Source organism: Papio anubis, chromosome 2, assembly GCF_008728515.1.
Source record: "Papio anubis isolate 15944 chromosome 2, Panubis1.0, whole genome shotgun sequence".
In the NCBI taxonomy this organism is placed as follows: domain Eukaryota; kingdom Metazoa; phylum Chordata; class Mammalia; order Primates; family Cercopithecidae; genus Papio; species Papio anubis.
In genome coordinates, this window is record NC_044977.1 from 13,404,150 (window position 1) to 13,420,156 (window position 16,007).

The following is a 16,007-nucleotide window of genomic DNA, read 5'->3' on the forward strand; positions in this document are numbered from 1 at the left end:
AGTTCCTGTAACATTGTGGAGTACAGCTCCTTTTGGGAATAAACAGTTGCTTTGACCTTGTACAGGCAAATAGCCCTGTCAGGCCTGGAATTGCAAGGCCAGGAAATCATCTGTTTAGTCAGTGCTGGTTCTAGTCATTAGTTTGTGTTTATGGCTGGGAATTGCTAACATAGTCCTGTGTGTAGGGAGCTAATGTCTGAATACTAAAAGAGACCTATTTACCAACAGCTTTATTTTTTAATTTAAAGTTAATTCAAATTGAAATGAGCCTTTTAACCCTTAATTAGGACCATGTTTCTTCTAAAAGTCAACCACATTAGTCAACTGGAGACAAAATTCACTTTGCAATTGAAAGGCTGCCTTCTTTCTTTCAACAGTAGTCACCATGGTTTACTAAGTGCATTTGTTTCCCTTTCACTATGGTAACTTTACCCATTCCCTGTATCAGCATAGTTCAAAGTCATCAATTACAACTGTGACAAAAATGTGTTATGTGCTTTGGGAATGAGGCCAAGATTCTATCTGGAAGCTCTTCCATAATGATTATTCATTGTATAGGTAGTGCTCATAATACTCCCTGTTTCATACTTTTTTCCATATTATTTTTCAGAGCTGGCCGTTTGCTATTTTACCCCCATATGGCCCACAGTGTTTAGTTCCTGTTTGATTGTTTCCCTTACATAAACATGAAATCAGCAGGTTCCCAAAATATTTCTAATTCAGCCACTACAAATTGGTATTATTTTGGCTTCCTTCTATTATCTTACTCATATTTTTAGTATTTCTCAATAGAAAATTAACATTTAGCAAAGGTCTCATCTAATTTGTTTCACTGTGGCCCATTCTGGGTGTTTTTTAAAATAAGTTTTGGCGTTTGCTCAATAATGCACAAGCATACCGTCACTAACTCGGCACTTAGACTTGAAGAGCTGAAGACTAGATTAGCAAGAAAAGGGCAAATAAAACCTAACTGCAGACTGGGCAGGGTGGCTCGCGCCTATAATCCCCGCAGTTTGGGAGGTTGTGGCGGGCAGATCACCTAAGATCAGGAGTTTGAGACCAGCCTGACCAGTATGGTGAAACCCCATCTTTACTAAAAATACAAAAATTAGTCTGTGTGGTGGCATGCGACTGTAGTCCCAGCTACCTGGGAGGCTGAGATAGGAGAACTGCTTGAACCAAGGAGGCAGAGGTTGCAGTGAGCCAAGATTGCACCACTAAACTGCAGCCTGAGTTACAGAGCAGAGCAAGACTCCGTCTCAAAAAGAAAAAAAGAAAAAAACACCTCACTGCAGACTAACAGAAGGAACATGTGCTCTCTTTGCAGTCATCTTTTTAATACTGTGTTAATTTTTCTTGTCATTAAAAGAGAAAATATATTCTCTTATATTTTTAAAATTAGAAATAATTAATTTTGATTGATGTTATCAAATTGATTTGTATATGTATTCATTCCATAAAATTTCCAAACTTCTAAATATTCTGCATAATGTAAAATGTGAAAAAGGGATGACTATCATAACATGCAGTTTTATTAAGTTATTGATTATGATGAAAGTATAACAAGGAATTATTTGTTTGGCAGTCAATGTATCATTCAGTCCATTTGACTATAAAATCAATGTGCCCTTTGAATATACAGTACTCTAGTAGAGGAAAGCACTGCAAAATCCATCATTTCTTTTTTAAGTATATTTGTTCTAAGCCAGGAAAGATTTCATTTCCTTGTCCTGTTGCCATATGGCATTTTATAATTTAAATGGCTAATTTTAATCCTTAAAGCAGTGATGAACAAGAAGATAATTTTTTCTTTTATCTCCACTTAGAAAGTGTTACTAATCCTACAAATTTGGGCATACAGCGGATTAACATTTTAAAGTGTCTAAGCTAAGAAGAGTCTTTAGAGACAACTTAGTCAACGTCTGTCATTTTTTAAATGAGGAAATTAACCTCCTGATAAGACAACTGGTTGCAAATTATTCACTCACTTTAAAAATTCATCTCATCCACTGCTAGGTGCTGGACGGTGTGCTAGATATAGGGTGTACAAACAGAATAGGAAATAACTCCCGTCTCTGTGTGGCTCAGGGTCTAATCTGGGAATACATAATTACTTAGAGTAGAACCTTAGAGTTATTTATAGAAGAGGAAGTCACTGTCTCAAATACCTCATCAAAGTTTGAAGATACCTGATCAGTAAATCTAAGCCAACACCTATTTAGTAGGAAAAGCTAGATCAAAACATGCGTTTCCCGCTTCCTAGTCCAGTGCTTTTCCTCTAACACGCTGAAGACAACTTGAAGTATTGGGATAAAAAGAAGAAATTGCAGAAAATTTTTCAGTGAAGATAACATATAAATGACATATAAAATGTATCTTGCAACTCCAGTTCTCAAGTGAGAAGATCCATTTATAAAATAACCGTGATATGAAACTGATCTCCTTTTTAAAAGCTGGGATTTTGACTTTTATTGCTGTAAGACTGGACACAATAAATGGTTATTTTCATTTCTTTGGGCTGCTATATCAAAATGCCATAAGCTGGTTGATTTATAAACAATGGAAATTTCTTTCTCCCAGTTCGGAAGTCTGGGACGTCCAAGATCAAGGGGCCAGCATATTCAGTGTCTGGTGAAGACTCATTTCCGGGTTCATAGATGGTACCTGCTAGCTATGTCCTCAGATGATAGAAGGGACAAGGCAGCTCTCTGGGACCTCTTTTATAAGGGCACAAATCTCATTCATGAGGACTCTGCCTTCGTGCTCTAAACCTCTCCAAGATCCCACCTCCTAAAACCAACATATTGGTCATTGGAATTCAACGTATGTATTTTAGGGAAACACAATCACTTACATCACAGCAAGTGTCTAGATCATTTTAGGAAATCGATACATATTTGATAAAAGTGAAGGAATGAATTGGAACATTATGTAAACGAAGACAATTTGTAGCAAATCCATGATGATGTCTAGTGAGGCTTCAGAAGGTGCTGCCTTCCATTTTAATTGTTATTAACTTAGATTCATGGATCATCTTACTTGAATATATCAGTATAATATTAAAGATAAGAGTTCCTGCCACAATTAACTAGTTTAAAGATCTTCTTACAAAACGGGAGAAAGCATGTCTGGGACCCCATAAAAAGGTGACAATGTGCTTCCACTTGAAAGATTTTTAAACTATTCAATCACTCTTTGGTTTTGCTATCCTGGGGTTAAGATCTATGAATAATTTTTCCCAGTGTTTGACTGACAAGAACATTTACTACTGGATTACCTGAGGGAAGACGTAAATCAGAATTGTGTCATTTTGGCAGCAGCTTTTTGATATGTGTGTATCTGCCTTAGTTAAGTATTGATTTAATAGCTGGTCTCCACTACAAACAACCTTGATTATATAGCTGGGGCTTTTGATTTTAAAACTTGTCTCTGAATAAATCTTTTATCCACCCTTCTTGTCTAATCTCTGTTTTCTTTGGTATTCTCTATAAGTTGACTGGGACTTATTTTCATTAACAAAAGGAAAGGAAGCACATTACTATATCTACTTTTTATTTCCTACTTTTATTCTCTTATATGTGCAACCTCCTTCAGCCTATAAAAATGCTTAAATGAGAGAAATGTGTAGACTGTTACTCACTAGATTTACATTCAAGGAAGGAAAGGAGATGTTTTCAATATATAATCGTTGCCTTTGCTACTATAAGCAAAGATAACACACACACACACACACACACACACAAATATGGATGCTCCTTAAAGTCTCTAATACTGTCAGGAGGATTTTTTGAAGCATAAAGAAGGCATGACAGACAGGTAATTGAGCACAAGTTGATTTATAGCAAGGGAGAGAGATTACTTATTGATGAGATAAATTTAAAAATGAGCTTGTTATAGAAACATACATTTATAGAGATTGTTTCTTTATAAAATAATAATTGTATGCATTCTCCAGTCATATTCTCAAATTCTTTGCACAGTTTTGGTGGAGAATTGAGATACTACTTGAACAAAAAATGGAAAATTTACTTATATGCCTCCCAAATACAGCATGTCATGTTGTCCTATTCATGAAATTGAAAAATCCCTGCTGCCTTTCCAACTAAAAGGACACTTACTCATCTGCCCATACCAATGTTAGACATCAAAGAGATAGCAAAATAGAGAAAGGCTGGGTGCAGTGGCCCAAGCCTGTAATCGCAGCATTTTGGGAAGCTGAAGGGGGAGAAACACTTAAGGCTGGGAGTTCAATACTAGCCTGGCTAATATAGTGAGACCTCATCTCTACAAAAAGTTTTAAAAATTAGCCAAGCATGGTAGCATGCACCTGTTGTCCCAGCTACTTGGGAGGCTGAGGTGGGAGGATTGCTTAAGCCCAGGAGGTGGAGGCTGTAGCGAACTGTTATCATGCCTCTGTACTCCAACCAGGACAGTCGGGTGAGAAGAGAAGACCCTGGCTAAAAATTGACATCTAAAAAAAAAGCCTAAATCGTAGAGAAAGACATGTACAAGAGAGCATTAGCCTTTCTGAGATGTTTTCTCACTTGGAATAGATGACAAACTCTTGCATTTTTTACTTAAATAAAAATTTAAATGACTATTTTTCAATCTCAAATCAACAATTTAGAATTGGTAGAAAAATAATTTGTGTTTTAAGGAGGTAATTTGCTTTCAATGATTGGTTTTTATGAAATTAAAAGAAAAATACCTTCCCTGTTCAAACTATACCATTGAATTTCTTTGTTATCTTGGGCATGCTGTCCTTTCCATTGGTGCTTCAATTGTACAGTCTGTAAAACACACAGACTGATACCTACACTGATAATTTCAATAGAACTGTGATTTAATTGAGATGGTATATATAAAAGTCCTACAGAAGAAGTAAGACATCTACAAAAATTAAAATGTTATTATAGAATCTAGCATTTTACTCGTGCACATAGTTGGCATTAAATGACTATACATTTGTGGTTAAAGCCTATCAGCTAGTTATCAGGTATCAGATGATGCAATGTCTGTCCCTAAACTCTGTGTCACTTAACTTTCTGGACTTCAGTGACCTCAGATGTAAAACACACATACACCCATACCCAAAGGGCCTTGCAATAGAAAGTGGGCAGCAGGCATTTAATACAAATCATGCTGAGCAATCACTCCATTGTGATTGGTGGTTGGAAGAGACTCCACAGAAGAAATCAATGTGATTTCTGAGGAGTTTTTAGTTTCATTGGGCTATTATTCTATATAATTCGTACATCTCAACTGAATTTTCTATTTATCTATGTCACTCAGGGATGTCATCTGCTACAAGTAAGAGAAACCTAGGCCACAGTGACTTAAACAAACAGGGTATTATCTTTCTGATATTATAAGAAATCTTGAGATTAGTGGTTCCTGGATCAAGTACAGAAAACACATCATGCTGATTTTCTTGGCCTTTCACTCATGATCACATGTAAGCTGCTGCAATTCCAGCCGTAATGTCCATGATGAAGGCTGGAAGAACTTGGCTTCAGTTGCATTTGTACCATCTTGTTAGAAAACACAAAGGTATCACAAATATTTTAATCAGACTTCTGTGTACATTTCTTTGCCCACCTTTTTGGCTATAACGTTGGCCATTCATCCCTAGCTGCACTGGTCTAAGGAAGAAAGGATTTGGATGGCTTCAACTCTGAGCAAAATCAAGATTCTGCTGGCAAGAAGAAAGCAGAGTTTGGATATTGAGTACCAACACTACTTTTCATATAATTCTATATAATAGTTTGTCTTTTCATGTTGATTTATTTGTATATTGAATTATGCTTCATACTGGCCATTTCTAGTATCTATGTGTGATCTTTCTCAAATGGCGCTCCTTCTGTGGAGTCTCTTCCAACCACCAATCACAATGGAGTGATTGCTCAGCATGATTTGTATTAAATGCCTGCTGCCCACTTTCTATTGCAAGGCCCTTTGGGTATGGGCAGAATTAGGGACATTTTTGCCTTTTGGGGTATCAAACAGCCCAAACAAGAATAGATGTTTGACAAATATAGATTAAGCTGTATGTATATGTGCCTACCTATCTTTTACTGTTATTATCTCAGGGTTATTATCTAGTCATAATTGGATAAAGTCTGGTGACTAGTTTGAGAGGCATTCTTAACTTGTAGGTTTATTAACTGTAGCTACCTTCAAGATACTATCAGTAATCCTGATAATTTATGCAGTACCTAGGAAGTGATTATGTGACTGTCTTTTCAACTATCATATAGTATAGCCATCTATAATAGTAACGAAAAGTGACTGAGTGTTTACTGAATACCTGTATACCAAATGTTGTAAAACCCATAAAAGTCACACACACACAAAAAACACACAGATAAACTTACAAGCAAACAACATAACAAAGTACTTCAGAGCACAGCAGTTTAATCCTTTAAAGACTCAGCAATGCCCTCTTAGAAGTTTAATGGCATTCAATGATGAGCTAAATAGAAAACAGAATTTAAGTGCATAGTTTGTTTACAAATATCTGCAGTGCAGATAGTATACGCATTGCATATCATTTATATCATTTCCCCCTGAGGCAATATGATATGAGATACGAGTGGAAGTTTGTAACCAGTGCTTAAGGACAATATTTAAAAAACTATAATCCTGGCCAGGTGTGGTGGCTCACACCTGTAATCCCAGGACTTTGGGAGGCTGAGGCAGGTGAATCACGAGATCAGGAGTTTGAGACCAGCCTGACCAATATGGAAACTCTGTCTCTACTGAAAATACAAAAATTAGCCAGGCATGGTGGCACATGCCTGTAATCCCAGCTACTCGGGAGGCTAAGGCAGGAGAATAGCTTGAACCCGGAAGGCGGAGATTTCAGTGAGCCGAGATTGTGCCACTGCACTACAGCCTGGATGACAGAGTGAGACTCTGTCTCAAAAAAAAAAAAAAAAAAAAGAAAGAAAGAAAAAGAAAAATTACAATCATTAGGGCAGTAGAATTGACTATATGGCTACATGGAATGGATCTCAATGTGACACCAAAAGTTGTTCAATATATTGGAAATTGGTCCTAGATCAGCCACTCTTAGTAGGAACTAGAAAACTGTAAGACTAGATTAATGATTGCTATCATTTTAAGTTATTTCAGTAGTTTATTTTGGCAGGGTATTTCCCTTGTCTTATTTTAAGAAACTTTCAGTAACAAGATATTCTACAATGGATATGTTGTGTTTCTTTTCAGAAACGTATTTAGTAATTATAAATATTGATTTGTCCACACGGGTTTTACTTTAATGCAAATAATCTCCTCTTCACAATATGAAGTTAGTGTAAGAAAATTCGAGAATGTAATGACCATCTGTAGGGCCTATTCTATATATAATTCTGTAAATCTTCAAGTCTATATAAGTTCTATAAATCATCAAGTCCAAATGTGGCACCGAAATTGAGCTTTAGAAGTTTTAGAAAGTATTGACTTCCAAGGATGATCTTGGATCTAAAATTTAGATCCCAAATTCCTTCTCAAATGAATGATTAGAGACTTCTTGTTGGAATTTTCACTATGATTTTAGTTCTCAATGTAATTATGAAAATGAATCAAAAGAAGTAATGCAGCATTTTGAATTTTCTGTCAGACAAAATGAAAATAATATAGTAGAGGCAGATTAGGCATATCTCTGTAAAACAGTAAATAGATGCCGAACACTAAATTATAAGCTGAAATCAGTGTTCGATAACCAGTTCAATAGGCTTACAGAAATCATTTTATGCAGAGATATGGCCAGAAATTAAAAAGATAACACAGTTATTAAAAGAGCTCTCATCTAGTAAGAGTTCATAAGTGTATTAGTTTAAATAGGAACTGTATATCCCTCTGTATTTCAGATATAGACAAAGGAATACATTTAAATTTTTATTTTAGGCCATTGCCATAAGAGGTAAGGAAAAATACTGTCAAACCAGAAAAAAATATTGTAGCTCATGAAAATTGTTTATCAAGAATCTTAAAAATATACAGGAAGCCATGATCTCTTCTTTTAGTTGCTTACACTTTGTGGGACAAAGTTGTACCCACAGAGCAATTAGAAAGCAAGTCAATGTTAGTATACTGCTTACTGCAGTGCAGATAGTATACGCATTGCATCATGTTTTAAAAAGGGAATTACTGCATGGTGACATGGTTTTGCTTTATTTTCTCCACAAATAGTCCAATGCCAAGTAAAGCTGTGAAAACATAAGCTGGAAATTTCATCATACACTAGTGCCAAAATAATCTAAATCTTGTGTGTGCGTGTGTTTTTTTTTTTCCTTAACATTTGGTGCAAATTCAATCATATATGCAGAAAAACTACAGTAGGCCCTATCATTTGCTTCTGTAAATTCTTGGAGGAAAAAATTTGATTTTTATTTATAATAAATTCATATTCGAACTTACTTAAATCTGTTTTACATATTTTCAAAAAAAATTATCACAGACTTTTAAAAGAGAGTCGTTTTGTTTGTAGCTTGCCGACCAGGTTTCTACAAGGCGTTGGATGGTAATATGAAGTGTGCTAAGTGCCCACCTCACAGTTCTACTCAGGAAGATGGTTCAATGAACTGCAGGTGTGAGAATAATTACTTCCGGGCAGACAAAGACCCTCCATCCATGGCTTGTACCCGTGAGTAGTTTTGCTGCAACCCATGCCTCCATGTTTGTTTTGTTTGTTTCGTTTTCTTCTTGTTACTGTGCTGTTTGTTTTTGTTTTAAAGCATTTGGCCCATTTCCTTCTGTTGCCCGTGTGCAAATTGAAAGCTTTCTCTGCTTCACTCTCCATGCTTGGCTCACCACAAATGCAACATTTATCATACAAAATGAATTATATTTTAAAGCACTTCCTGCAACACAACCCCCAGAAAGAGAGAACATTTTCTGTGTCTTGTTTAGATCCTGCATTACATATGACAGGATAGGGGAGGTTATAGACAGGGATTTATGTTTTTACATTTCTATTCCCTCTTGCTGTATGTTGGTCATAGGTCATAGGGAAAAAGACTAAGATTTATAAAACTAATACTAAAGTTTTTGTAACTATTCACAAGGGTTTCGAACATAGTGGTGAGTTATTTTGTTAGACTTTGTGAATGTATCCTTACCCTTGAGTCAAAACTCCCCTATTCGCAGCTTGGGGAAGACAGTGTTCTTGAATCCATGTGTCTATAATCTCATGGATCCTCTAAGGATGAACTGAAAGTTGATAATAAAGAAAGGATAGTTATTTACCTCTTTCAGTTCCATTGTAAATTATCTATTTCCCTTGTAGTAGAAAACAGAATTGAGGCTCATTAATCTTTGTTGAACTACTTTGCAGGACCTCCATCTTCACCAAGAAATGTTATCTCTAATATAAACGAGACCTCAGTTATCCTGGACTGGAGTTGGCCCCTGGACACAGGAGGCCGGAAAGATGTTACCTTCAACATCATATGTAAAAAATGTGGGTGGAATATAAAACAGTGTGAGCCATGCAGCCCAAATGTCCGCTTCCTCCCTCGACAGTTTGGACTCACCAACACCACAGTGACAGTGACAGACCTCCTGGCACATACTAACTACACCTTTGAGATTGATGCCATTAATGGGGTGTCAGAGCTGAGCTCCCCACCGAGACAGTTTGCTGCGGTCAGCATCACAACTAATCAGGCTGGTGAGTAAATACTGGATGTTTCTTACTCCTATCATATCATGTCCCAGTAATGGTTTTGACAGAGTGGCAAACTGGGTGGAAAGAAAAAAAGATTTGATAGAGCCCCAAGATTTTGCCTTCTAACACATTTAAACAGTTATGGCACGTTAAATAATTTAATTCTTCAAGTGAGAATAAACCATATTTGTTAGGTGATTTTTAAACTGGCTTATACCCATTGTTTCACAATTTGAAATCCTTAAATGTTTGAGGCTCTCAGATAGTAGTACGGAGGCTCCTTAGGGGAAACGTTTTTGTATTTCAGGGAACTTAGGCAATGAATCTTAGCTTAAAAAAAGTTATGCAGGATATGAAAAATTATAAATATCTTCAGCTTAGTTAAAATTAGATATTTTAGATATAATTATTTTGTTATTTTATACTTCTAAGAAGCTCTATGTGTTATAACTGATAGTTATAAATCTCTGCTTAGTTAATAATAAGAAAATAACCGATTTTATTTAATATATACAGCTTTACGTTAAAAAAATCAAAATGTTAAATTTAGAAAGAAGCATTGTAAAAAGAGCTCTTGTTAAAGAACAGTTAGAATCATTAATTTAAATAATTTTCTGAAATGAATTGATAGGTGGTTTCATCAACTGTATTTTCCACTGACAATCTTTTCCCAATTAAACAAAAAATCCCACATTTGAAGGTTGTAGGCAAAGGCTCCTTAATATGAAATGGAAAAATTAAACAAGCATACAAACACCTCATCTTTCTTTATCTTACATCCATGATTTGTCTCTCTCTCCCTTTTTTTACTGTTAGTAAATCATTTCTTTTTAATCAAACTTTAAATTCTCTATGTATATTACTTAAGGATTTTACTTGTGGGATTTTAATTGTGAATCTCTCAAAGATACAGATAGATTATATGTTACATAGAAATAATGCCCCTTTGAGATATAACAATCATTTTTCAATATCGACAACTGATAAATGAATAATAAACAATTTTCTTTTGTAATAAAAATGTCTTATACAAAGTTAAACTGATAGGTATTTGTTGTGCTTAATTATTGCTACAAAGTGTCATCATTAGGCATACATTCCAAGATGCTCAATTCAGAGATATTGTTTTATTTTTACACACAAAAAAACAAACATTGGAGCCAAAGCGAGAGGGAAGAGACAGACAAGATGCCACTCTGATTCTCCAGAGAACTACAGATTCTCCAGTCCTCTCCCAGGTGGGGTCACCTCTGAGCTGGTTGTCTAGATAGAGTATAAACTCGGCTTCTGCTCTTCCTTTGGCTTACATTATGGAAATCCCTGTGGTCCCTGGTGGGAATCACCCTTTGCTCTGAGAATATAAGAATGTGTCCTGGATGCTCTAGGCAAAAGGAAACCAGAAATGACTGAATTATCTTATCACCTAGGTCTTCTAGTAGCCAAATAATGAGCCAAAAAAACTCAGCACATTCCATCTCCATCACTTGGCTTACTCAGAAAGTTTAGTTCAACTAGCAAAGACACACAACAAGTGTCATCTACAAAAGCAAGTATGCATCAGTATGACTCTGCTGGTTGTTAACATTTTCATCTGTTTACCTACTGGTTAAATGTAGTTGTATCTATTCCTGCAGGTTATTATAGAAATGCATCTCTACTGGTTAATTTCTCAAATACACTGAGTAGCCCCCTAAGCTCAGTATGTCAGGTCCATCTCCATTATCCCCATCATTCAGCAACCAAAGGGATAAATTCTTGTGTAAGAGGGGTATCCGGAGCCTTTGACTAGCACCCATCTTTCTTGAGGGGCCGCTGTCTTCCCCATGCCGGTGGATAGATATTTTAAACACAAGCCATGGCAGAGTCCATCCATGTTCAAATATGTATCTTTCTGATTCTGAATTTCTCTTTCATTTCCACTTTGCTTCAGGTCTCATATATTGATGAAAATCTTATATTTTTATATTCCTCATGATGATAAGTAAACTTATTGTGGAAAATGCATGAATTTTAAATGAAGTGCCCTGAATCACTACTTTAATCTTGCTCACTGAATCTGTAATTTCTCCCATTTGAAGCTAGATCCCAGACCAACCAGCATATGCTTTGCTTTGCTTCAGTTAATGATATTTATACTTTGTCACTAATGATATTTAAAAGTTTGTAACGTAGGTTTATTTAACTATCTTCTATGGGGAAAAAATGAGTACTGCAATACTGTTGCTATATATTGCATGATTATGGCTTCTCATCTTCAGCGAACACAGGAATTCTTAACAAACTGTAATCATGTGGCAAATGGCTTTCTGGAGCCCTATATTTCAAGCTGATTTACTACCTTGTTTAAAATCATAGCATCAATCTGTGTTATAATTATCTCTTAAGTCAAACAGAATTGTATAAAAACAAGCAAGAGCTCCTTATTTCCTATCTTATCATTCCCCCTGGCTTTCTGACAATGCATTTATCAGGAAACTAATAGTTCCAAATATATGCAGTGAATGAATCTAGGTAAATTGGCAACCAAGACCAGGCCAAGACATTAAAAAATAAATGAGGTTGATACTTTGGCCCTCCCAGTTACAAATCACTGTTTATGACAGATTCAGTAAGGGCGATATAAGTTACTTACCCTAGTCTCTTTCCCTTTAGAAAAAAATCACAAATGTGTTTATAATGTGCACCACCAGGCATTTTATATATTTATTTCAGGATGTCTGTATCATTTTCTGCGCCTGGGGAGGTACAGGTCTTTGTTCTATCTTCGAATCTCCAGAGTAAGATATATAAGCATGATTAGAAGCAATGCCTTTTCTAAAGGGAGTGTTTCTTTGTTTTGCTTTATTTTTGTTCTTGTGAAGGTTAATGGACTGGTAGCCTTGAAAAATGAGCTCCCTACCACTGGAAGGGTATGGCTGTGACAGATATGATGCCACGGTGTTTAAAATCCTCCCAGACTCTCTATACTTGATGTAGATACAAAGCGGAAGCATGAATGTGTCCTTTTTAATTTAGTTTGTGAGATCGAGTTTGTTGATTTTTCTCTTGATTACACTGTAAAAACCTTGTGATGATCAAATGATAAGGTACCTTCTAAATTGTAGGAGATTATGTTGTAAATTCGGATATTAGTTCTCAGCTCTCAATACTTTCACAAAGTATGTCAGTGAGATAAGAAGGTAGGCCTCCATATAAAGATTTTATCTGTGAGTCCATAAGTCAAACAAGTAAAGAAAGAATTGCAGATTACAAAACAAAAATCTTCAAAGTTATAACATGACATAAATTGCTACCTTTTGTTTTCTTTTTAATCTTTTTTCTCCTGGACAAAAACAATCATTCCACTAGTGGAATATGTATATCTGTTCATTCTTAACTGCCGTTATAGAATCTGCCCTTTTCCGGCCGGGCGCGGTGGCTCAAGCCTGTAATCCCAGCACTTTGGGAGGCCGAGACGGGTGGATCACGAGGTCAGGAGATCGAGACCATCCTGGCTAACACGGTGAAACCCTGTCTCTACTAAAAAATACAAAAAACTAGCCGGGCGAAGTGGCGGGCGCCTGTGGTCCCAGCTACTCGGGAGGCTGAGGCAGGAGAATGGCGTGAACCCGGGAGGCGGAGCTTGCAGTGAGCTGAGATCCGGCCACCGCACTCCAGCCTGGGCGACAGAGCCAGACTCAGTCTCAAAAAAAAAAAAAAAAAAAAGAATCTGCCCTTTTCCACTATCCTATAGCATATAATGATCTCAGACTAGAATAAGGAGCACTAATAGAGAATTTATGTGGCCTTGGGGTTTTGAGGTCCACCTCTACTCTTATTTTACTACTTGGATCCTGAGAAGCTTTTTCAACATTTCATCAAGACAGCAAACTTCTGATTAAATTGACATTTCCTTCCTTTTCCAGTTTACCCTATTGGAATTCAGCATGTGTATATACAATTTCTATCATAAAATTGGATTTGTTCACATGTGTGAAAATATCACAATAGTGTACATTATGCTTATATACCTTAACACAGATTTCTCCTAGATTAATAATTTATTCTAAGTGCTTTATAATTCCCACTCCCATCTCTCTCTCTATGTAAATGTTACTTATTTCTGAACCACTTGCAGATATTATGCCCCTTTCCTCCTGAACACTTCAGTGACAATTTCTTAACAACAATAATGCTTTTACATAGTCTCAATATACTTATTAAAATCAAGACATTAGCATTGTTCTGTACTATAATCTCATCTGAAGCTATTAGTCAACTTCTGTTCATTGTTTTCCTTATATCCCAGTGGCAAAAACAAATTGATGTTCTGTTTACCTCCAGTTCCTGTTTATAATAATACAGTAGCATATACTGATATAATATAGTTCCCATCCATAACCATAAGTAAGTAATTTTCTGCAAATTCAAGGCAGATGCAAAAAAAAAAAAAAAAAGAATGGAGAAGGAAGAAGACCAACACTTATTGACAGGACTTCCCAGGTGCTGGATATGACACAGGGAATTTCAGAGTTGCCATTCCATTCAAAAATTATCAGCAAATTATGATATTTTAAACAGAACATGACTTCATTTTATGTAGATTTTCAATTGAAGGTGCACTAATTTGTGTAAAGGAAAAAATCTTTGAAACTGTTAGATATAAGGAAGAAATTCCTATCCTCTGCTTTAGACAGAATGACCTCTATTATCTACTTAATTTGATGAGCAAAGACAACCTGCTTCTTATCCTCTTAGATAAACCCTTTCCTTTCTTCTGGCTGAAAATTGCCATCCATCACATGAAGGGATTAAACTAGAAATCCAATAATTATTTTTATTTTTAATTTATTTTTTGGCATTCTGGGACTACAATTCAAAATGTTGTCTAGTATAATTTTAATCAATTAATTAGTTTTGACCTTTAAGACCACCTATGCACTCACTTACTATCAAAAACGTTTAGAGGTTTTCTCAGTCATGGTTTTATGGCCTTTTATTTCACAGAATAAAGCAATAGTATCCATTGGTTAAAGAAAGTAGATATATTTAATAAATGTTAAATAAACAATACATACTTTAAAAAATGAACCCTAAAATATTAGAGCCCTTTGACTAAATTTAGAATCCACGCTAGACCAGGTGCGGTGGCTCCTGTCTGTAATTCCAGCACTTTGGGAGGCCAAGGCAGGCAGATCACTTGAGGTCAGGAATTCAAGACCAGCCTGGTCAACATGCTGAAACCCTGTCTCTACAAAAATTAGCCAGGCACGATGCCAGGTGCCTGTAATTCCAGCTACTCGGGAGACTGAGGTGGGAGAATTGCTTGAACCCAGGAGGCGGAGGTTGTAGTGAGCTGAGATAGCGCCACTGCACTCCAGCCTGGGCAAGAGAGCGAGAGTCTGTCTCAAAAGAGAGGGGGAAGGGGAAAGAGAAGGGGAGAGGAGAGGAGAAGAATGAAAGAAAGAAAGAATCCACTGTATTTATTTTGCATTTGATAAAGTAAATATTTCTAAGTTTTCTGTAGGTTTCATTCTGGAATATGTTTCCTCTAGACATGTTATTTTTCTTTTGGGACTTAGTGTATGTAGATATGACAAACAAATAACTCATGTTAAAGACATCAGTCAGGTTTCAGCATTTCTGCAGAAGCAAACATTTTAAAATAAAGGTAGAATCTAAGTGCTTAACTGAATCTGCCATTAAACTATGGCCACCTATTGTATAGTCCCTATAGAACTGTATGTTGCCATGTAATTACACTCCTTGGAAATGAATTAAACACCAGAACACCAGAAGGATCTACATGAATTCTTTCAGAACACGAAGGTTGACATTTTTCAGCACCAATGTAGTGAATCAGAAACTTTAAACATAATGAAAATCACCTAACAAAATAGTGAACATCATACGACTTTAGTAATGTTCTATGATGCATCCTTCTCTTTGTTTCATTGTATGATTAATGAAACCTAAAAATTGAAGTCTTAACATTTTGTTTATTTCAACAAACAAATGAGGTCTGAATTTGGCCCTGAGATTATAAGTGGTTATATACATTATGATTTCACAGTACATCTATTTAGCTTCTTCCAGTTTTGAAATCGAGGCAGATACCTGTGCATCTGGGAATATCACTGTGCAGTGACGTGTCATAGTGTGGCCGAAGCCTTCCACGTCATTTAACACATTAATGATGACTTTCAGTCATCACACCCTGGTATGGAGGCACAGTACATATCTGCAGAGTGAGCAATAAGCTGTACAAAAACAAAAACCATATATTGTCCTGACAGTTATTCAAAACCCTTATATGAGCTTAGAGGCCATAACAAAATGGAACATGAGCTAAGGAAGG

General features: G+C 36.1%; 1 protein-coding gene across 3 annotated transcripts in view; it reads left to right on the top strand.

Annotated features, from left to right (window-relative positions):
- The window catches only part of EPHA3 (EPH receptor A3), a 358,475-nt gene that overhangs the window by 224,419 nt on the left and 118,049 nt on the right, over positions 1–16,007 (top strand). For all 3 annotated transcript variants that reach the window (XM_021933950.2, XM_009198517.4, XM_003893817.3), the window contains exons 4-5: positions 8,492–8,647; positions 9,338–9,673. In XM_021933950.2, coding sequence (XP_021789642.1) covers positions 8,492–8,647; positions 9,338–9,673 — 492 coding nt within the window. The remainder of the gene's footprint in view (positions 1–8,491; positions 8,648–9,337; positions 9,674–16,007) is intronic.